Source organism: Myodes glareolus, chromosome 19 (assembly GCF_982192425.1).
Source record: "Myodes glareolus chromosome 19, mMyoGla1.1, whole genome shotgun sequence".
Lineage (NCBI taxonomy): Eukaryota > Metazoa > Chordata > Mammalia > Rodentia > Cricetidae > Myodes > Myodes glareolus.
Genome location: NC_142044.1, coordinates 864501 through 886886, shown reverse-complemented (window position 1 = coordinate 886886; position 22386 = coordinate 864501). Strand labels below are relative to the sequence as shown.

At 39.2% G+C, this 22386-nt stretch overlaps 1 protein-coding gene across 3 annotated transcripts in view; it reads right to left on the bottom strand.

The window, feature by feature from the left end:
• Positions 1-1249: 1249 nt before the first annotated feature.
• Cpq (carboxypeptidase Q) overlaps positions 1250-22386 on the bottom strand; it is a 400620-nt gene continuing 379483 nt past the window's right edge. For all 3 annotated transcript variants that reach the window (XM_048457233.3, XM_048457231.3, XM_048457232.2), the window contains one exon: positions 1250-1689. In XM_048457233.3, the coding sequence (XP_048313190.1) occupies positions 1526-1689 (164 nt within the window). In that variant the 3' untranslated portion in view covers positions 1250-1525. The remainder of the gene's footprint in view (positions 1690-22386) is intronic.

Below are 22386 nucleotides of genomic sequence, written 5' to 3'. Positions count from 1 at the left end.
TAGCATTTAAAATCTTCAGGATAAAAGTGAGTCAGAGTAGCAGTCTGCTGTCTTGCCCAAAAGGAAAGCTATTCTGTCTTTCAATCTTTCAGTCGTTATGACGATTAGCAAGAGGGATGCTTTATGTCTCCTTCTGACAGTTTAGTTACATTACAGTCTATTAAACCTTTTGAGACTATGCCACAGTTCTTAGATGTTCCGTTCTGTTATTTGTTTGTCTTTGCTATTTTACTTTTTCAGTTCAAATCATTCTTATTGATCTATATTTAAGTTCATTGATACTTTCCCTGGCCTTGTTCAGTCTGTCTGCTGTTGAGCGATGACTGTGTCTAGGAAAAACAAAACAAAATAAAACAACATCAAAAACCCACAAAAGCCAAAATCCTCTGACATTGTATTTTTTTATTTTTAATACTTTCTTTTCTATTCTATCCTTTTGATGCAATTCATTTCTGTTCTATGCATGTTCTATATTTTCTTTAATTCTCAACATATTAACATATCTATGATTATATGTTAAATTCTCCTGTTTATTGTTGATAGTAAGTTTTTGTGTGTTTGGTAAGCTCTTTTTGTTGCTGTTTTCTTTCTTTCTTTCTTTCTTTCTTTCTTTCATTTTCTTTCTTTCTTTCTTTCCTTTTGCTTTTGAGGCAGGTGTTTTGATGAGGTCCAGGCTGGTCTTGAACTCTTGATACTCCTACCTTAGCTTCTCATATGTTGGAATTTTCAGTGTGCACCATTGTACCCTGCTGTGTTTTGTAATTCTTTAGTAACTACTTCAATACTAGCATTGTATAACGAAGAACAGCAGCATTGTCTACAGAGCAGCTGAGAGTCAGTTTTTTCTCTTGGGAATTTTGTGAATGTTCTTTGGTCTATCTGGAGCTCAACCTCAGTAAAGTGACTTTGAAACATGTCTTCTGAGGAACTGAAGGATACAAAATGTACATATTAAACGGCAATATCATTTCCTCAGTGACAGCTTCCTGTGCCCATCTTTAGAAGGTCCTAGAGTATATAGAGTTGATTGTTTTCTAAGTGCAGACATATTTCTTTTTTATATCATTTTGAAATTTCTATATTTCATTAAATGTGTAAATGAAATGCACAAACTAGACAGTCAAATCTCTTCATGTAGTCAACTAAAATATTAAGATTCTGTAATTCTCTTACTCTTTACCATAATCTAAACCACAAAATTGGTCTCATTATATTTAATTTAATGTTTATAAATGAATATGCAAAATCAGAGGCTTTAAACAGATTTGTTTATTTTCAAAGTGGTATAAACAAATGCCTTAATTGTGATTACCCACAGAGTGCTGATTCTATGGAGTAGTGAGTATCATGCCTTATTCTAGAAACAGGGAAGAAAGAGTCAAGAAAAGATGATTAACAGAAACTATAGAGAAAGCTGTGCCCTGTAGATTAAGTGCATAACACTGTTTTGTGAAGATAAGTATCTTGAAGACACAAAGCCAGGATTCCCCGCTAATGAGGACAAGGGCCTTTCTTCTTGTTCTCCTCAGGACCTGGGCAGCATTTCCTCCATGTCTGCAACAACGTAAGCTACAACAGCCCAGACAGCAGCAGCAACATTCATCTGCTTTGGATCCATGACAGTCATGGTGTCTCCGTGGGAATGATGGAAGGAGAAATATTTGTACAAGTCTTCTTGCAGACTGGCTCCTGTGGGGAAGAGGGAGAATTCTGAGTGTGGTATTTAGACAAGCATTGCTGAATGGCCGTTCAGAAGCCGTGCCTGCCCTCACATCCTTTTACTCCACTCCCACGACTAACTGAAGTGGCAAAGTAATTGCTCCCTAAGGCTATCTTGAAGGAAGAAATAGCTACATCACATTACTCTGACCACTAAGATTTATGTGTCAGATTGTGGGAGAGTTCTAGGAATCCCTTAACTTTTCTGACAAATGACTTGGGAACAGGGAACTAACACTACATTAAGAGTAGATGAGAAATTAGAGCTGCAAGGAACAAAAATCCCTGGTTTCAGCCTCAAATCAAAGTCTGGAGAAAACTCCTATCTAATTCATTCTTTGACTCCTACTTGAATAGTCTTGTGGCGGTCTAGTTGCAGCTCCGATGCATCTGGAAGTCAGACTGATTGTTTTGTGGTACAATGTATGAGACACAGAGAAGACTGTGGAGAGCCTATGTACGCAAGACTAAGGTGAGGTTATGAAGAGGACATGTCTATCATTCAGCCCAAGAAAGCACTTTCCAGTACTCGAGGAGGCCATGTTTTCACTCTTCTTCTCATTGTAGCTCTCTGTTCTACCCACTGAGGAGTCACAGTCCTATTTTGCTCATGTACTGATCACATCCTGTTTCTTTTCTGTAGCTTTATCATAGACACAAACTCTCTCTTTCTCTCTTTCTCTCTCTCTCTCTCTCTCTCTCTCTCTCACTCAACATGGTCAAAACTCTATATTCTGAATATATTGTGCATCTTGTCTTTTCACTCAAATGCATGTAAGATTTAACTAATAATACGCATTGCTGTAATATACTCCTTTTAAAGTTGTTGTATACTATCGAATTGTATTAATTCATACCTTTTCCTTCCCAGGTTCCTGTAAGCACATGCTACTATCACCATTCTAAAGGGTTGAAATGTTGGACTGAAATGAATGCATTTTAGAGCATGTGTGGTTAGTTTTATTATTAAATTCCAAAATGTTTTCCTTTTAATTTCCATGGCCATGGTCAGTAAATGAGCATTGCTTTTGATTCATATGTTCTTCGACATCTGGTATTGTCAAAACATTTTTGGTATTCTGGTGAGTGTCACTTCTTTTTTAATTCCTCAAGTTGCTAATGAGATTGAATATATGTTCTTGTATGAATTTTTGGTCATTTTTGTTTCTTGTTGATGTGTGGCAGAAGGTATGATTTTGGTACTAATCTTGGTATTGTTCACATATATAATTTCCCAGTTTATAGGTCAACTTTCTTTCTGAATGTATGTTATTATGTAATTGAATTTGTGAAACTTCTCATTTATGATTGGTGTTATGCATATTTCATTCAAAAATGCTTCACCTCCCTTAAAACTGTAAAAACATCCTCTTATGTTCTATTCTGAAATTTACTATTAGTTTCTAATATAGCTATTTTATAATGTGGGCTATATGGTAAAAATGCTTTGAATTTTTTTTGTGATTTGTTTCATGGCCAACTATCCTGTCTACTTTCACAAATGCTGCATGCGCCCTGCTCGTAAAGGATGCACGTCCAGCCTGCTGGGCACGTCCCCAGGTCTGGTGCATTATTGTGCTCTTCAAACTTTTAACTCTTTATTGACTTATTATGCATCTGATCCAAAAGTTGGGGAGTTATAGACAAAAATGTCCATTTATGATTTTTAATGTGTTTCCTATTTCATAGCTGTTCCATTGTTTTGGAAATATCTTTTTTATATATTTCAAAGTTAAGCTTTGAGGAATACATGGACTCAGAATTCTATCTTTCTGGTAGATTGAACTTTTATTGATCTGTGGTTGTCCTCTTCATGTGTAGCAACATGCAAGTCTTTATATTTTCTTTATAATAATTCAATATCTTTCATGCTTATTGAGTTAAGATTTGCATTTCTCCCATACTTAATACAGCCTCTCCTATATTTAAGGTGACCCAGCTTCTTCTTTATGTAGAACACTACACTGCCTGCCTTTCCCCATCATTTTACGTCCCCTGTCCTTACATTCTTAGTGTTTTCTCTAATGAAAGTTTTTTAAAATATAGCCTGGCAATATTTGAGTTTTAGCAGGAGATCATAATCCATTTAATTCCATTTGCTTATATCACCTGAATTTTGGCTATCTGTTCCTTGTGCTTCCTAGGTTTCTTTCTCTCTCTCTCTCTCTCTCTCTCTCTCTCTCTCTCTCTCTCTTTCTCTTGTCCCTTTCAGGGTTAATTTTCTTCCCTCCTCTTGTTCTTTCCTCTACTGCCCCACCCGCTCTCTAGTCTAAAAACTAATTGTTTTATTTCTATTCAGTCACATATTTATTTAATGACAATAAAGTTACTGCCTTATGTTACGCAAGCTCCTGAAGGTTAAATGTCTCACACTGGTCCTGAGAACCCATGCCCTAAAGGATGGGCAGGTAAAGGCTGGGTACCATCTTACCATTGCTGAGTCTCACTCTGTGTTTCTTACTCATATAAATTTCCTTACACGACCTTCACATGATTGTTTTAACCAATCACTATGTGGAGGGAATAAATGATTATGAACTTAGGATAACCACATTGACAGCACCCTTCTGCTTCCTGCCCATAAGTTGGTTGTTATGACTATACCCGAGGCCTCCATTGCCTAGGACTGATTTTCTTCATGAGGGTCTAAGTTTTAAAAACTTCAATGAAAGATATATTCTACCTATTTTCCTAACCCCCTTGCTCTGAAATGAAGCTTAGGTTTCCCATACCAAATTTAGCCAGGGTTCTAGTAAATGCAATGCAGGCTTGGGAGGAAAGAGAAACAAAGAAAGAACTCATCCACACCCCAACAATGAATGGCTGCTATGCCTACTGACAAATATCAATGTGTGCTAACTGACAGTAGCTACCAAACTCTTCACCAAGCAAGTGATGTTCTTTTTCGTGCCGTGACTTTCTCTCTGGACCAGTAAAGCACGCTCTCTGTTCTCCTAGGAGCTCAGAAAGCAAGGAATCTTACCATCCTCCAGCCTGATAACATAAAACTTGTAGTGAACAGGCTGGAGTTGAGACTGATCAATGTTCTGAAGGTTCGGTCCAAATTAACTGGAGAAATGTTTGTTGCATCCCCATACCGTTCTAGACAGTAGGGTAAAACTAAAGTGTAACATGAGGGGTCGGCTTGTTGGGGTTTCTGTCCGGCCCAGTACCCCAACAAGCCAGCAAATCCCAAGGAAAAATCACACACATAAGGTTATAAACTGATTGGCCCATTAGGTCAGTCTACTTATTAGTTCTTATGACTTATCTTAACCCATTATTCTGATCTATGTTAGCCACACGGGCTCAGTACCTTTCTCAATGTGACAGCTTACATGTTGCCTCTTCAGTGGTCTGCGCAGGAGTGACAGAGGAACCTCCCTGCTTCCCAGAATTCTCCTGTTCTCATTGCATCACCTCTACTTCCTGTCTGGTTTTCCCGCCTATACTGCCTGCCTGGCCAATCAGCGTTTTATTAAAATATGATTGACATAATACAGACAATTGTCCCGCATCACTAAAGACTGATATAAATGTAAGAGGAATTAATTTCTAACATACCCAAAGTTATTCTACAGTAGGGGAGGATGTGCTTGTGAGTTATACCAGCAGCTAGAATGTCACTGGATGACGGGGTCCTTGTGCTGGGTGCTTTCCTCACTATCATCCTCATCACCCCTACACTTTCTTATAACTGTATTTGCACCTTCTCCATGAGCTATTTTAAGCTTTCCAGAGTCAGATCCTCTATTTTGATACCCACTCTGTCATCAGTGCCTACAACATAGCACCAAATACAAGATGGAAATAAATTTACTCACTGAATGAATGGTAGCTAATATTATGAGCAAGTTCGGTCTGGAGGATAATGTATGAGCTCTTGTAGGAAAATAAGGAACTTACAACAAGGCAACTTGGAGAATTTACAGGAGGGGTTACTTATAAAGAATGATTAGGCTTAAATAAACAACAGATGAACAAGCCAAGGCTAGCCACAATAGAGAGTCATTGCTAACCTGAGGCCTAAAAGAGGAGGGAGGGAGGGAATAGGAAGGAATTAAGAGTGAGTCCTAGGGAACACAGAGGAGCTGTGGTTGTTGGGAAGCCTGGGTCTCAGTCTCTAGCTCATGCCTCCCAAAACTCCTCTGGGTTCTCCTGGGCCAAACCCAACAATACATCAGAGGGAAAGGGATTTATTAGCACAGCCCACGACAGTTCACGCAGGACTCACTGCAGGTTAGGGAAAGGTAAGCGGGATGTGGAGTGACGCAGGAGGAGACCTAGCACAAGTACTTATGATACCAATAGATAGCAGTGGACACAGGGATTCCAGGAGCACAGAATGCAGTTTGATTTGTGTAACGTGAGATAAATTGTGTTAGTAATGGATAAAATGGGCAATGGATAAATTGGGTTAGGTCCTGAAAATGGGCTGGTGTGGTCCATAAGTGTAGAGACTTATGCAGCTAATTACCAGGACAGTTGGGCAACTGCAGCTTCATCTCAGGTAGACACCCCCAAAACAAGTAGGTGACTCCAGAGATTACAAAGGGGAGGAGCGTGCTGGAGTGTAGTGGGGGGCATGACTAAATGGTAATTCTTGGCAAGACAAACTATGATGTCCCTTTCTGGCTTCCAAAAGTCTTTGTGTCTCTCACTGAAGGAATCTGACTGCCAGATGGGTGATGTTTGGCTGCCTCACTTTAGAGACTGTGACTTAAGGAAGGCATTTCCTCCTACATCATCTAAGTTCCCAGGGACATTATGCAAAATAAAAACAACTCAGAAACTTGCCTATCACCACCAGGCATGCTGTTATCCACAGGAGCTGTGAGCAGGCCCATTGGCAGCCCTGGAGCTTTGTCTACGCAATTCCAAGGAGACACTTTATCAGTGACAGCCACCGATCTAACGGACCAGCACCGAGGGAACTCCTGCATTTCAATTTCAGAGAAAGGTGGGCGAATGCTAGCTATCCCTAGGGGTAATTGCACGATATCTTTTGACAGATGTATGAGCTCTGAACAGGGAATCATCAAATGCTCTTCAGAAATGGAAAGTTGCTAGAAGGAGTTTGCTCTAAGGAGCACTGTTCTTCCCTGGAAACAAGCTACAGCCTTCTGAGACCTTTCACTGTTGGAAAGTATTTTTAAGGGAGATTTGGGATGTAAGTATGCCAGCCTAAGAGAAGGGAGATATAGCTGAGAGAAGACAGGAAGAGAAGCCTGGGTTCAAATTCAGACTCTTCTGCTTAATAACTGGGTGACTTTGAAAACCTCCTGCAAGGCCATTCTATCAAAATCAGGATAAATGATAGGTAACCTTCGAGGTGCTGTTGAGGATTAGTAGGCACTCAATTAAGCCTTTATTATGGCTGTTATAAACCCACAGAAGCTCCAATGTACCCATAGCATCAGGAGCAATTAAATGCCACTTGGAGAATTTAAAATCCTAATTTAATCAATCAAAGTTCTAGTAATTATTCATAGTGAAGACATAGTTAGACCATGAAATCTGTTCTATGTGACATTGCCTTGACCCTGATTTGACTGATTTTTCCCCCTCTTACACCTTTTCCATCCTTCTGAGTCTTTTTTGTGGAGACTCATCTCACAGAAAGTGTTTTCCAGCTGTGAGTTTAGGTGATGCCTAGGAGGTGACTCTTGTTGGAGACACTCACTCTGCCCCATACTGGTCACCGTGTATCACAGTCCCCACGGGGACAAGTGGTAATGATCGTATGTGCAGGCTGTCAGAACAAGAATAAATCCTTGCTAATTCCTAAAGAATTGGGTGGGCAAATACACCAAGATCCACAGCACCTGCTTGTGTGTCATCTCTCATACATACGTAATTGAAGAGATTTCATGAACAAAGATTAAACAATTCATGTTATGAGGACTTTAGTCAAGCTCTGAAGTTCAAATTCAACTGTGTTATTTTATCGAACGCATGACGCTGTGATGGTGCCGTGAGAAGGCTGCACACACAGGCAAGCAGCTGTGGAAAATCTATTTCTCCTCCGTAAACAAATCTCAAACAGTCTGGGGCACACGATTTAATTGCAATGGAATGCATTACAGGCTTTCCCCTGATCATAATAATTATGGGGTTAGAGAAGAATGTTGTGTTCTTAATACATTCCCTACAAGGAAATAGTCTCCTTAGGATCCATAAAATGCTAAAAATACATTTAAAATTTAATTAAAATTATTATTTTTTTCAGTCACATTATCATGTGAAAAAAACATTATTGCCAAAACAATTAGAAAGTCAATTCATAGAATTTGCAGGCATTTAATCTCTCTTTTCAAGGAGGCAGTTTAATCCCTATTAAATCTTTCTGAAAATTAGAATAGGGAGTAGTTAATTAATAGCTTCCTAACCCATAGCTTCTCAGAAGAGAAAACAGCTCATAGGGGAAGAAAAAAGAAAAAGAAAACAAAGAATAGGCTTAGAGTAGGAATGAAAGAGACCCCAAGTCCAAACTTCATTAAAAGTATTACAATTTGAGTTTATTAACTTCCCACCTACTCAAGAACCTCCTGTCTTACACTCAAAGTTTCCAGGTGTACCATTACGTCTGTGGAATGTCCAGGCTTTGGAAAATGTGTGACAATTCTGAGCATGTCGTTGAGGTCAGCACTGACTCTCCTGGTTGCTGGGTGGGTGAACTGTGTGGACTGAGCCATCTCCCACAAAGTTGAAGAACTGTATGATAGTGTTAGGACTAGAACTAAAGCACTAGTAAGACTAACTAGTACCACGTGACGATGGTTATGGAGACATCCTATGGGGAAGTAACAACGATTACCGTCACTATTTGCCCAGTGCTTCTTGTGCACCTGGAGCTCTTTGGAAATTATTTCATTTAATTCTCTCAGTGATACCACGTGCAATGGATCATCAATAACAACAACAGATGGAAAATAGACATAATACTTATCTACATGAAGAGAAAGGAGTCAAACTTGGTTGTTTCCAGGTTCTAACGATTATAAACAACAATGCTATAAACATACTTAAGCAAGTGCCCTTGTGGCATGATTGAATATCATTGGGTATATGCCCAAGACTGGTAATGCCGAGTCTTGGGGTAGATTGACTCCCAATTTTCTTAGAAACGGCCATACCAATTTCCAAAGAGGCTGTACAATTTTACACTTTTACCAGCAGTGGAGGAGCATTCCACTTAGGTTGGCTTTTGGGAACTCCATCTCCATGCTGGGTTGCCTCACACAACCTTGATGCAGGGGGAGGAGCTTGGGTCTGCCTCAATTTAATGAGCCATGCTTTGCTGACTCCCATGGGAGGCCTGCCCCTTTCTGAGTGGAGATGGAGAAGGAGTGGATGTGGAGGTGGGGTGGAGGATAGTAAAAGGGAGGTGAAGGGAATGGAAGAAGAGAAGGGAGGGGAAACCATGGTAGGTCTGTAAAATATATGAAAACATTTATTTAAAACAGAGCCAAACTTTCTCTGATTTAAAATCCTTATCATGTACCTACTCTCACTGTCTTAAAAAAAATCAGCCTTTTCCTCTGTGGGAATTTGACTGGTGTAACTCGGTCTGTTTGCTGCCCTTCCCCCCATGCCTATCTTGATCTTTATGATAAGTGGGTGGAAATTTGAGCTGGAGATTTATTGGACCATGTAGGAGAAATATATTCACAAAGTAGGCTCAGACAGCCTGGGACCATTTGTCAGAAAGTGGATGTCCCCTGTGGCCATGCCACCCCCAAACACCTAATTTTGTCTGCTCCTGAATGCAGCAAAGGGTGAGTCTGGGTCTCATATTGGCCAGAGCTGCCTATTTCCTGGGATTTCTCAGCCATCTGAAGTGCACCCTTACCTCTGGTCACTCAAGATGTCCTTTACTCTGAATCGTTTTAACAGCATTTTAAAACTAATCTTTTAACACTGATACACCAACAATAAAAATTATCTATAACCATAGAGTGCAATGAGATGTTTCAACATCACATCTGCATGTAATATTTAAATCAGTTTAATCTAAGCGAGTCTATATTCTGTCATTTTCATTTCTTCATGATGAAACATTCAATATCCTTTCTTCTGGCTTTTAGGATCTACAGAATTGCTACCAATAGTCAGCTTACTGTACAACATACTTATACTTATTGATCCATTTACTATGTTTCTTCACACCGACTCCTCCTCCATGCCTTTTGCAGCATGTATGTAGTGGTTGGCGCATAATGGGCCAAATGGATTTAGAAAAAATGAATTAATACACCTTCATATACACATATATGTGTATTTATATGTGCTTATGTGCCTCTGAGTATATAAAAGTTGACACTTCCTCAACAGCTACCCACTCCTGAATACCCATTCTTTCTCCCTTGATCAGTCTCTCACCATCTCTATGAGGAGGGTCATTATCTTTGACTTCATAGTTTTATAGGTTTGTGTGTCTTGGTTATACGGCTATAAACCAAACATCCTGTCTCTTTGACTTTGTCTTTCTTGTTTTCTAACACAAAGTCATATTGTCCTTTCTTTGGATAGGATGCTTTTACTCGTGGTTATGTATCAGTTCTAATTGATTGTTTCCTGCTTGGATCATGCAGATTTATAGGTCACCTTTCCTTCATGGTCCAATGTCAATGCAGCTTTTCACTACCTGAGTAGACTCAGGTCTACATGCTGACCTGACAGTCTCCACACTTGCTAAGAACACATGATTAAAAGGGTTTTGTTTCATTCTTGTGCCTTTTTCCCCCCTGACAGAGTGGATTGCAAGAAAGAACACACAGTGAATAATTGGACCTGCGAAGACGCTAATGATTGTTTCCAGGGCGGCCTTTACAGTGACAGCGTTACAAGTACTGTGGATTTGAGCAATTATGTTCAGATGGACAGATTTTTGATTTCTGGTTACAAATAAAGATATAACCCCTCCTGTACTGGAAGGTGGTTTTTAGCCAATGTGACCACTAAACTCTTTCTTCCTCCATCTCTAAATAACCACCTCCTGCTTTGTTGGCAGCCAGGGTCATAGGAATTAATCAAGTGGAAAGTCTTACACACTTGTGCTATTCTGACCCGATTCCCATCTAGAAGGCAGACAACTCGGCAGGGTTTTGGCAGTGCTGTGGAAATGCCTGGGCTGGAGTCCTAATTTTGTCAGCCATTGCTGGATGTCCGATTATGGCATTGGAGGCTGGGTGGCTTAGAGTAAAATGCAACCAGTCACAAGGCAGAATCAAAGAATTCCTGAGGAGTGTTTCTTACTTCACATGGCTGAGCTGACAGAGTTTAGAAAACCCAGCACTAAGCACTTAAATGTTTATGCTATAGGGGAAAGAGACCCAGCTTTTATAGGAGGATGTTTCTACTAACAGTTTAATAATATCTACAAGGAGGAAGTGTGGCCATAGAAAAAGAGAAAAAGGCACTTTTTTTTTTCCTATTTAAGAACCCCTGCTGAAGCCAGGTGAGTGATAAAATGTGTGTTGCCATGGAATTAAAGAGTGTGTCTTTTATTTCTTTGTTTTGATAGTGAGTCTCATTCCATAACCTAAGCTGGGCTGGGACTCATTATGAATCCCAAGCTGTCCTCAGACTTTCCCATGTTCCTTCCTTGGCCTCTGGATAAAAGGGATATCTTTGTAAATGGGGAGCTAAGTGGGTGTGAGAGAAGAAGAAAAACAACAGCTTTTTTTTTCCCTTTCTTTTTTAAAAGTACTGCAGGATTGGTAGCATTTAGAACTGGAGACAAGGGTTAGGTCATTGGTAAGCTCATTCCAATTATATAATCTTGTGAAGCTCCGCTACAATTACAAGAAGCAAGAAGGCTCAAATAAAAAGAGGTAACGTATATCCTATTAAGGGGCTTCAATAGGATCGGAGCTATTCAGTTTACAAAAATTAAGCTATATTGGATTACAAATAGAAATGAAATTACTTTGAAGCATGTAAATCTAATTATTTTAGGGATGATGTCAATTTAGTTCTCTAGCTCCCCACAAAATGCCCCTGGGGCAATCAAATCCAGGGCTCGAAGGACAGTCTAAGCCAAAGTGAGCTTTTTACAGTTTTGGCATTCCAGAGTGTCAATGTCACAAGAAGTTGTAAGATGAACAATAGGAGATAAATATAGAACAACACCATACTACTAAAAATGTCTGTCTTTGAGTGTGTGCAGGCATGTAGAAGTTGGTCCTTGCCTATCACTTTTTACTGTTTTCTGCTGCATATGACAGGTTAGTTGACACTTGAGGTTCAGGGATTCTCCTGTCTCCAACTTTCATCTTGCTGAAGGAGCATTGGGATTACAAAGACAAGCTACATGTCCAGCTTTTATATGGGTTCTTCAGATTTGAAGTAGGTCTTCACACCCTCCCAGTTCTATCCTGAAAGACACATTACAATATAATAAAAAACTTAGTTGCTAAGGAAAATATGCATCACGTTCCAGAGGAAGTGGTATTCTGTGGAGAGTTTAGAGGTAACTCGAAGGGTGAGAAAAGCTGATCTGTGCTGGGAGCCTCTGGATCCTTCTTATTTTCTAGTCTTGCTTGTGTGTCAGTGTAGATTTATCCATAACGAATGTCTATGCTTTCATGTAGAACAGTTGTGTTGTGGAGTAATCTTTTTGTATACTATGAAGATGTGTCTTTGCCCAGGCACCTTTTTGTTCATTTAACAAAAAGCTAGATGACCATTAGTTAGTCGGGAGGCATAGGTGGAATAGCCAGACACAGAGGACACTGGAAAGAAAAAAAATCAGGGTTTCCAGGAGATGTAGCAGGAGCAAGACATGTTGCAGAACAGGTAAAGTCATGAATCACGTGGAAATATGTAGATTAATAGAACTGGGTTCATTTAAGTTGAGCTTAAAGAGCTGGTTAGTCACAAACCTAAGTTATGGCTGAATTTTTATAATTAATAAGAAGTCTCCATTTGGTTTTTGGGAAGCTGGCTGGCAGGATAGAAAATTCTGACTACACAGTTGGTTACAGAAAGATGACAAACTGCTTAGCTAATATTATAAAATATTAGTGAGGTTTCTTCAAAAAAATCTTTCTAAGATACTTTTTCCTTTTTTTACTTATTTAAATAGCCTTTTGCTTTCTTGGACATCAGGCAGTTTATCCTTTGGTGGAAAAATGTAGGCCCTTTAACTGATTTTGTGAAGGGATGCAATATTTTTACAGTAAATTTTTTCTGAACTAGAGTCCTCTAAAACCCATTGTGCAGTGAGGTAGGAAACGGTTCAGTGGGAACAGCTTTCTGACTTCTAGAACAAAGGAAAACAAAGATACAAGAAAAAGCACAGGAAATGAATATGCATTTAATGCTAACACATTTCACTTAAAGCAAAACATTAGTTCTTGGAACGTTCATTTAATGCCAGTGGTCAGGAAAAAATCCTGGCCCAAGGGAAGCCAAGCTGCAGATCTGAGATACAAATTTAGCATTTAAATGCAACTAAATTTCCAATGGTATTTACAGCTGACTCTCATTAATTAACATTTAGGACAATCTTTCTAATTAAGAAGCAGTGGTTATTCTTAGTAGTCGTTCCAAATAAGATCACAGTACATCTGACTAACTGTTTATGTGGTATTTATGGTATTTATGTTGTGAGATAAATGGCAAATTATATATTTCTATGCGTTATTTAAAAAAGAACCAGTAGCGGTAAAGGAGGCCAGTGCTGCAATGTGGGGGGATATGTAATCAGCTGGTCCATTATTTACAGTCAAGCAGCAGATTATGAGTAGGTGATTAAAAAAAGAGCTTGAGATGCCTGTTACAGACCCAGAAATGCTTTCTGGAGTTGCTGAATCATACTCCCTCTCTTCTCTGAAGCCTTTAAATTTCTCAACAATAGCTGGAAACTGCACTCCTTCACCAGCCAGTTAAGCTGGTAAGAAGGCCTAATCATGGGCAACGTGGAGCATGAGGCTTCAGTTAGTTCTTTAATTTCATACAGTAGAGAAGTAAGCTTTCTGCTGTCATGGACAGGTTAAATGACTGTCCAGGATGTCACAGCACTTAACATTCACACATCACTGCACAGCAGGGCAGCTGCCAGCAAATTCTTGCTAACACCACTTGCACAGATGACTTGTGCAAAGGGTACCATGTTCATCCAACTGATACTCCTGAATTCCTACCATGCATCTCCACTCTGGAGAAAGAATGGTGGGCACAACTTCTCAGGTCCCTGTCCTTGTGGAACTTGAAAGTTAGTGGAAGTGAGGCTGACTATATAAACAGAAGAATGTATCTAAAAACACTGGAGAGTGTGCACATGAAAATTGAGAAGCAAAATCAAAAGCCTCTCCTTCCTCCAGTTCTGATTTTAATGCAACAGTGATTGTAATGTGGGGGGAGGGGTGGTAGCTCAGAGTGTTTCACTGTGGGTCCTGGGGACAGTATTACTGCTTTTTGTCATTGGAGTAAGGGGCATACAGTGTAATCATGGATGGAAGTAACAAATTCATCACCACAGTCAAAGCTAGGATCGCCTAAGTGCTTTCTGCAAGCTACAGCTTGTACTAATACTTACGTGTACTATCTTATTAAGAATTCACAGTGATTCTGTGATTATTATCATTCTCGTTTTACAGCTGGGTAAACTCCAGCTTAAAGGTAATAATGATCATTACAAGAAAGGGAGTAAGGCATAAGGCTCTACAGACTTTCTTGTGTTGAATCCATAGTCCTGAAGGATAGAAGAGAAGGCCTAGGGGAGGTTAACGGCCCTGGGTGAATGACACCGACATTAAGAGGCAGCACCTGGAAGCTGTTCAAGGACCCCTCCCCATACCATCACTTGCATTTCTCTCCAGGAACCTCTTGCATGGGCTTGTGCCTTTGGAAAGCACTTCTATTAGATAATGTATCTGTCTTGTACACTCTCAAAATTATAGTCTTTCTGAGATAGTTAGATTCATTAACTTGACACAGCCTAGAATCACCTGGAAAGACTCTTAACTAAATTAATCGATGTGGAAATGGCCCATCTACTGTGGTAGTACCATTCCCTAGAAGGTCCTGAACTTTGTAAGAATGGAGAAATTGAGCTCTTTCAACACTGTTCATTGGAAATAATGTACCCTACCCATTAAATAACTTCAAACTTTTGTAAAAATTTTAATTACAAGTAGTGTATGGTTCTAGTTCAATAGTTCTCAACCTGTGGGTTATGACCCCTTGGGGGTGGGTCAAATGACCCTTTCAGAGGGATCACCTAAGACCATTAGAAAAAACAGATAGTTACATTACAATCCATCACAGTAGCAAAACTAGAGTTATAAACTAGCCACAAAAATAATCTTATGGTTGGGGGGTCACCACAATATAAGAAACTATAATAAAGGGTCACAGCATTGGGAAGGTTGGGAAACACTGCTCTAGTCTAGTCCTTTGTTGTGTCTCATCTTAGGACATCATGGTAATGCAACACTATTGAGAATACTCTAGGGTAGGAGGAAGTTCTGAACTCTTGAGATCAGATAAATGCCTTCATTTGTTTATTATTTTTTATAATTGTTCTGATTAATTGATACCCATAGATTTTTCAGATAGATTTTAGAATCAGTTTATTATTTTGTTTCCTCTCCTTTGGTATGTATGCATGTATGTATTGCACACATGTGGTGTGGACGCATATGTATGACTGAGTATGTTCCTGTGTATTTATATGTGGAGGCCAGAAGACGATGGAGGTGTCTTGCTCTATCACTTCTACCTTGCTCTTTTGAGACAGAACTTCTCACTGAATCTGGAGCTGGGCTGGTGACCAGTCTTCCATCTCTTTGCCTTGAGAGTTGATTGATGGTGTTTCAGGTTTCCATATTCAGTCATACCTTTTCGTGATGGAAGTGTAGTCACGTTTCCACAGGTCTTCTGAAGGTGGGCTTAGACCCACAGTGAGGACACACGTGACTGTTATTAGTGCACTTCCCAGATGATGTTCTTCCCTCCTCATCTCACTCCACTGCCAGACCAAAGAGGTCTTTCAGGTTTGACAGTGTGGCCAGATCATAGAGCCTTACCTCTCTTCCTCCTTACATAAGCATGTGAAACTACAGATTTTAACTGAGCACTCTTTACACTCATCTCATTCTTAAATTCAGTTTGGCAAATCTGTCTTGTGGTTGAGATGCTTGAGCATAATCCAGCCACCTTCATGTTATTTTATGTTTCATTTAACCTTTTTTCTTCAATATCTCCCTTTTTTGTCCTATTTATATTTAAAATTCCATCATCATCACCATCATCATCATTATTATTATTATTATTATTATTATTGAGAGAGGTAGCAAAGGGTGGAAGAAAAAGGTATGGGAGGGAGAGGAAGAGATATTAGAGATGCCCATATGTCACAACCTTTTGAGTTTCTTCTTGCCTTGCAAATCGACCAGGCAGGTTTCTCTTGTTTCTACTGTGCACTGTCCTGCAGGCTAGCTGGTCCATGCCTCTTCAGGTCTCCTGTCTCTGACTCCCATTTTACAGAATTGCAGTTAGGATCTACTATTGATTGAATAGAATATAGGATTATAGATACACAGTCCCGACACCTGGCTTTTTACATGAGTTCCAGGGATCGAACTCAGGTCTTCAGACATGCACAGCAAAAGAATTTTACTTACTAAGCCATATTCCTGGCTTGTTATATAAACTTTTGGATTCTTTGGGACTCGAGTCTTGCTTCATAACCCAGGCTAACCTGAAAACACTGCCTCAGCTCCACAAATGCTGGGATGACAGGAATATTCTATTGCATCTGTTCCTTTCCTCTTTTCATTGAAGTTTATTTCTCCCTAAGTTGTGATTTATCTTCTTATCAATGGCTTATTATTTATAACTTATTTTTTTAGTGGTTGCTCTAGAATTTATGATATTCACTGTAAAGAATAAAAGTATTTGCCAGGTCTTTGCTTCATATATTTTTTAATAGTAGAATAGTATGCTAGCATATTTTTCTCTCCTGTTCTTCCCAATAGTTATCCTACATTTACTTCCTTGTATTTATAAACCCCATATGTATTATTATTTTTGCTTTAAAGAACACATACTTTTTAAAAGAAATTTCATAGGCTAGAATGTCTTTTAGCTTTACTGACTTACTTATCTGCTTATAAATGCCCACATTTCCTTTATTTTCAGCATTAAGTAATTTTTTTATTGGATAGCAGTTATCAGAAATTCTCCTGTTTTTGAAGCTCCGTGTCAGGTCTGGCACAATTTTATTTTGACTTGATATGCTTTCTTTAAATTTTCTTGTCATATGTGTTTTCTGAGGAAGAGTTTGATCCTCCAATTTTGTTTATCAAAAAAATGTCTCAGAAAATTTTTTGTCATAATTTTAAGGTGTATTTTTGCTGATTGCTCTACGTTGGTGGGGTTTTGTTTGAATACTCTAAAGGTGTCATTTATAGCTTCCACCAGACACTGCAATTTCTTATAAAAGCCAACAGTTATTCCTATCTTTCCTATCTTTCTCACTTTTACTCAACATTCTCTTATCTGGAAGTTTTGGAGATATTCTTATTGCTGCTTCCTGCCAGGTTGGAGACAGCGGCTTGTTGGTTCATCCTGCTTGGTTTTATTGAGTTTCTTACGTATAAGTGAGTAGGTTATGTTGCATTAGAAAAACTTTTGGGCATTAATAACTTCTTTTCTTTTCTTATTCTAACATCACCCTGGCAGTTTTTGGAAGTCCAGTTTTACATGTTGGACTGGATGAAACTATTTTATTGCCACAGAGATTTTCATTTTTATAAATATTTATCCCTCTTCAGTTTGAATGGCTTCAATTGCTGTATTTTGAAGTTCACTAATGACTTACTTGAATCAATGTGCTGACGTGTTCAATAGTAAACTTTAAACCTTCATATGTTATATATTTCATTTGCACAATGCCAAGTGATTATAGTTTCCATATCTCTTCTCATTACAGTTTTGTCTTCCCTTAATTCCCAAATAATATGAACAGAAAAATTAATGCAAATTAATAAAATAGTAAGGTTTGTATATAGTGTAACAGCTGTTGACATATTTTGTCAGTTAGCTTCACCACTACTCTCATTACTAGGTTTATGTCTCTTGACTGCTTTCTTTATGATCAGATTTTCTTCCTTTTTCATGTCTAGTAATTTTTGATTGACTAGTAGATACTGTGTTTTCTATTGCTGAACATCTGCATTTTCTCCTTTTTAAAGGATTATTAAACATGCAAAACTGTGGCTGATATATATGTCTGTCACAGTCATGAACGAGTTAAGTCCCCCTCCCCCTTACAAAGAGAGGCCCTTTTAGAGGTCTTGTTGAATGCACTACAGATTCAATAATTCTTCCACTGCAGTAGATCATGAGTCAAATTTTACATATCCTTCTGGCTCTGGGCCTTCTTAAATCGTCAGCTCTTTGTGAGCTGTTTTTGCTGAGTCTTACGAACTTTTACCCAATAGATGCCCATTTCAGTATTCAGCAAAAGACGAGTTTTATACAGATTCCCGCAGCTCATTTTTTAGCATGGCCCCTCCTGTCTGGACTCTAAATTAGACTGTCAGTCTTTGTAAAGAGACCACTCTACTATACTCACTCGGGTTTCCCCGTTCTGTTCTGTGGCCCAGAATGTGTCTCCCAGGAAGAAAACTGGGTAATCACTGAGGTGAACATTTGTTTCCTTTAGCTTGGGGATCACAATGTTGTATAGTGCATTAAAATAGTTGGTAGGAGTTGCCCAGTTTTCCTGTTTTTAATGCCTTTTATAGGGATCAGTTTTTTACTAGTTTCTTAAACCTAGACTAGGTCTATCTTACATTGTTCTTCCTTCTACATTTCAGCATCTGACAGTTTCTTTGCTAGCATCATGCTGTATGCTTAAAAGCACAAATTGTAGGGGCAGTCTTGCTGATTCTGAATCTTATGTGTATCAGCTTGAGAAGAATGATGGCTAACATCTCTGAGCCTTAGTCTCACATCTGTAATATAGGAATGTTAAATAATTGTACCTAACTTTTTGGTTTGATTCTCATTGACTCATGAGTTAGAATGTGGCTTGGCACATGGCAAAGCCCACCATGACAGTAACAGTTAGTGCTATCACTATTATTACTAGAGTCCAGTTGGTTGATCTTTCATTGTTTGGTAAATATTAATATTTATCTAACAAAATGTGAATAAATAAAAATGTGAAAAATAAATAAATATACAATGTAACTAAATAATACCATCACATACGATTCTGCACTTCATCTTTCTGGGATAATCATAAACACAAAGTGATAGTAAGCTCCTAGGTTGAGAAGAAAAGGCCTTTGACAAAAGCTGCTTTTGGCTGACAAAAAAGCAAAGAGCATTTGTTAAGTTCACATTGTCTTTTGTCTTACCATCCAGTTTCATGCTGAAAAAGCATAGGTGTAGAGAGCTTCTGTCAAGGAGATTTTATTGGCACTGCACTAATCACAACCGATCACTGAAGTCATATGGGAATGAACCTATTTGTAAATCAAAGAACCTTTTTGAGGGACAAATGTTTACCCACCAATTAGTTTATGCCATAAATCTCAAGTTGGCAAAACAGCAGCCATATCTGAGCTGCAGGAGAGCTGATAAATGTTCAATGTTCGGGCTTGGGTGCCTGGAGGAGCTATTCTGAGCCACACAAGAACTGCTCTTAGGAACATCTTCCCTGGAATTTTGAAGAGTCTTGGGAAAAGGAGGCCGCATATTTACACACATTATGCAAAGGTGTGTTAGCCACTCCTGTGTGTTCTTAAGCAGTCTGCATGAGTCATGCCGTTAAGAATCAAACACGCATTCAAGTTTTCTCAAGAAACATTTTTGGTATTTATTCTGCCAGCCAAGTGTTGCCCCCACTGTTGTTCTTCTGTTTAGAGAGAAACCTTTCCTCGTCTGCTCAGGGAGCCCCTCTGTCTTGGTCCTGGATTAAAATGCCCAGCTGCTAGGTAACCTTAGCATAGATATTGGCATGATCTGAAGTTCATGTCTTGTGAATGTTTAATGACAGTCTTAAGAGGATCAAGAGACGAAGAAGCAATTAAAATTCCTGCTCCTGACTGGATACTGTGATTTAATCAGATTCTTACATAGTAGTCTGACTCTTGATGTTACAGGACAGTGCAGAGGTCTGTAGGCCATCACCAATCTAGGTAATCCCCCACTGCTGTACAGAAGGGGATTTGGACCAGAAAATGACACATCACTCATCATTCTGAGTCATCTAACAGCATCAACTTGGTGACTAATACTTAGAATTTAAGCAATCTTTCCTCCAGATTAAAAAAATCTTCCTCCTTGTTTCTTATCTATTGTCATAACACTTGGGACAGAGAAAAAGAGGCTCCATTTTTTATTTACATTCCTTTTAGGTGCAATTCAAGAGAGAGACAAATGGATATTAAGGAGAAAGAAAGAGAGAGACAGAGAGAACCATTTACTTGAGATCACACGGTATACAGACATAAATCCTAAGACAACCTTGGATTTTGGACTATTGATCTTGCAGCCATATTGTTAAGAGCAGAAACTAAATATTTTATGTTTTGGGTACTATACCTTTGCTGTTGTAAGAAACTACCAGACTTTATTACTCCATCATATGTATACACACATGGATGGATGGATATATATAATTGAGTTTTAATAAAATTATGTATATACATTATATATTTTATACATAGCATTAAATGTCACAAATATCCATAGTCATATCTTTTATCAAAACTAGCTTTTAATTCACAGATGGTGGTTTACAACCCTTGTGATAATACATGACCCATGATAAATGTGCCTCCATTGCGATGTAAGTATAGTCACATGATGATATAGGAGGGTCATCTGTCTATGTGTTACTTTCACTGGTTAATAAAAAGACTGCCTTGGCCTTTTTGATAGGCCAGCCCTTAGGTGGGTGGAGTAGACAGAACAGAATGCTGGGAGAAAGAAGCAGAGTCAGAGAGCTGCTCCTCATGAAGCTGCCAGGTCAGACATGCTGAATCCTTCCCGGTAAGCCACCACCTCATGGTGAGATACAGATTATTAGAAATGGATTGAATCAATATGTGAGAGTTAGCCAATAAGAGGCTGGAGGTAATGGGCCAGGCAGTGATTAAAAGAATACAGTTTCTGTGTAATTATTTTGGGTAAAGCTAGCTGGGCGGCTGGAAGCGGCCTGCCATTCCTTCTACAACATGACAGCATAATGCAACATTTGTTGATGTTTCCTGTATTGTCACCTAATGACCAGGAGAATCCTCCTAAGTGTGTTGCCAATGACTCTGGGTTTTGTGTATGAGGAAATGAAGAGACAAACCTTCTGTTTCAAGGCCAGGTGGTAATGAAACATGAAAACCATAGCCTACGTCTCGTGACTTCTGTTCCTTCTCTGGTAGCTTGTTTCATGGGAAGTTCCTACCTTTAATTCATTTTCACACTAGAAATCCTAGCAATGCAAAGGTTGAGTATTTGTCAGAGATGGAACCACCATCAGCTGTCTTTATGTGGGTCTTCTGATTTGTAATATTATTGTCAGGATGTTTCAGAAATAACACAGGTGGAACTAGACAGACCTTTGTAGTTCACAGCAGCTCACTGGTTCAGCATCCTACAGTGGTGCCAAGTGATCTTCTTAACGTACCAAAAGTATCCAGATAAGCTGCCGAGGAGGACTACTGGGTGCTGAGTAGCCTTTAAGATGAGTGTCTAGGAACCACGATTTCTAGCATCTCTCCTAGCTCTTTCAGAACAGGGTGGGAGATGGCGCCACCAATGGGCTTGCTTTGCCTGCAGCCGAGGGGTCTGTTGGAGGGTAGCACACTGAGTATAGAAGTCAAAAAGGTCCCAGGCCACTGCATCCATTTGTTCATAATAACTAGTTAGTAAATATTTGTTGAATGAATTGTCTAGTCATCCCTGGAGGTTATTCTCTATTGGAATGGGCACTTGAGGAATGGGTAAAGGACTGTGGGGGGCAGGAAGAGGAGTTGCTTCTCGCTTCTTTGAGACAACCAACTCATAACTATAGAAAACCAGATCCAACAGCATGAAACATCAGTGTAAATTTACATTATAAAGGCAAATACATTAGTGTGGATGGTTAGTGTACCTCTCCAACTCACTGGTGAAAATTGTATTTCCTATCATTTGAGGAAGACGTAACAAAGCAGGTATTTAGCTCCAACCATAAGCACAGGCACTCGAGAGGGCTTCACACAGTTGTGCTCTGTAGAGAGCCCAGCTCAAGCTACTGACAATTACCAGTTTCAACAGAGCAGCCGGTAGCCAGTGTGGGGTCCATAACAATCGCAGAAGATAGTCTCCAGATTCGGCTTTGAGATTGAATATCACCTCGAGGATTCCCTCACACTTTGACGAAGACTGTAAATTTGAACTGTCTGGAGACCTACTTGAATTTCTCTGGTTTGGGTGCAGGGGTTTCTGTGGGTCCGAATGGAACCCGAGTCCTTTTATTAGTTGTATTTTATCTTTCTGAAAGGGACTTCATTTACTTGCAGGTCAACCACTCTCTTTGCTCATCAGAGAACTGTAAATACCAGAAAGATATAGAGCCTAACAATGGAAGAGCTGCTAACACACCTCAGTGTTGAGAACCACAAAATGACCAAATGTTTGAGACAAAGCAGTGCGAAAGGCCTC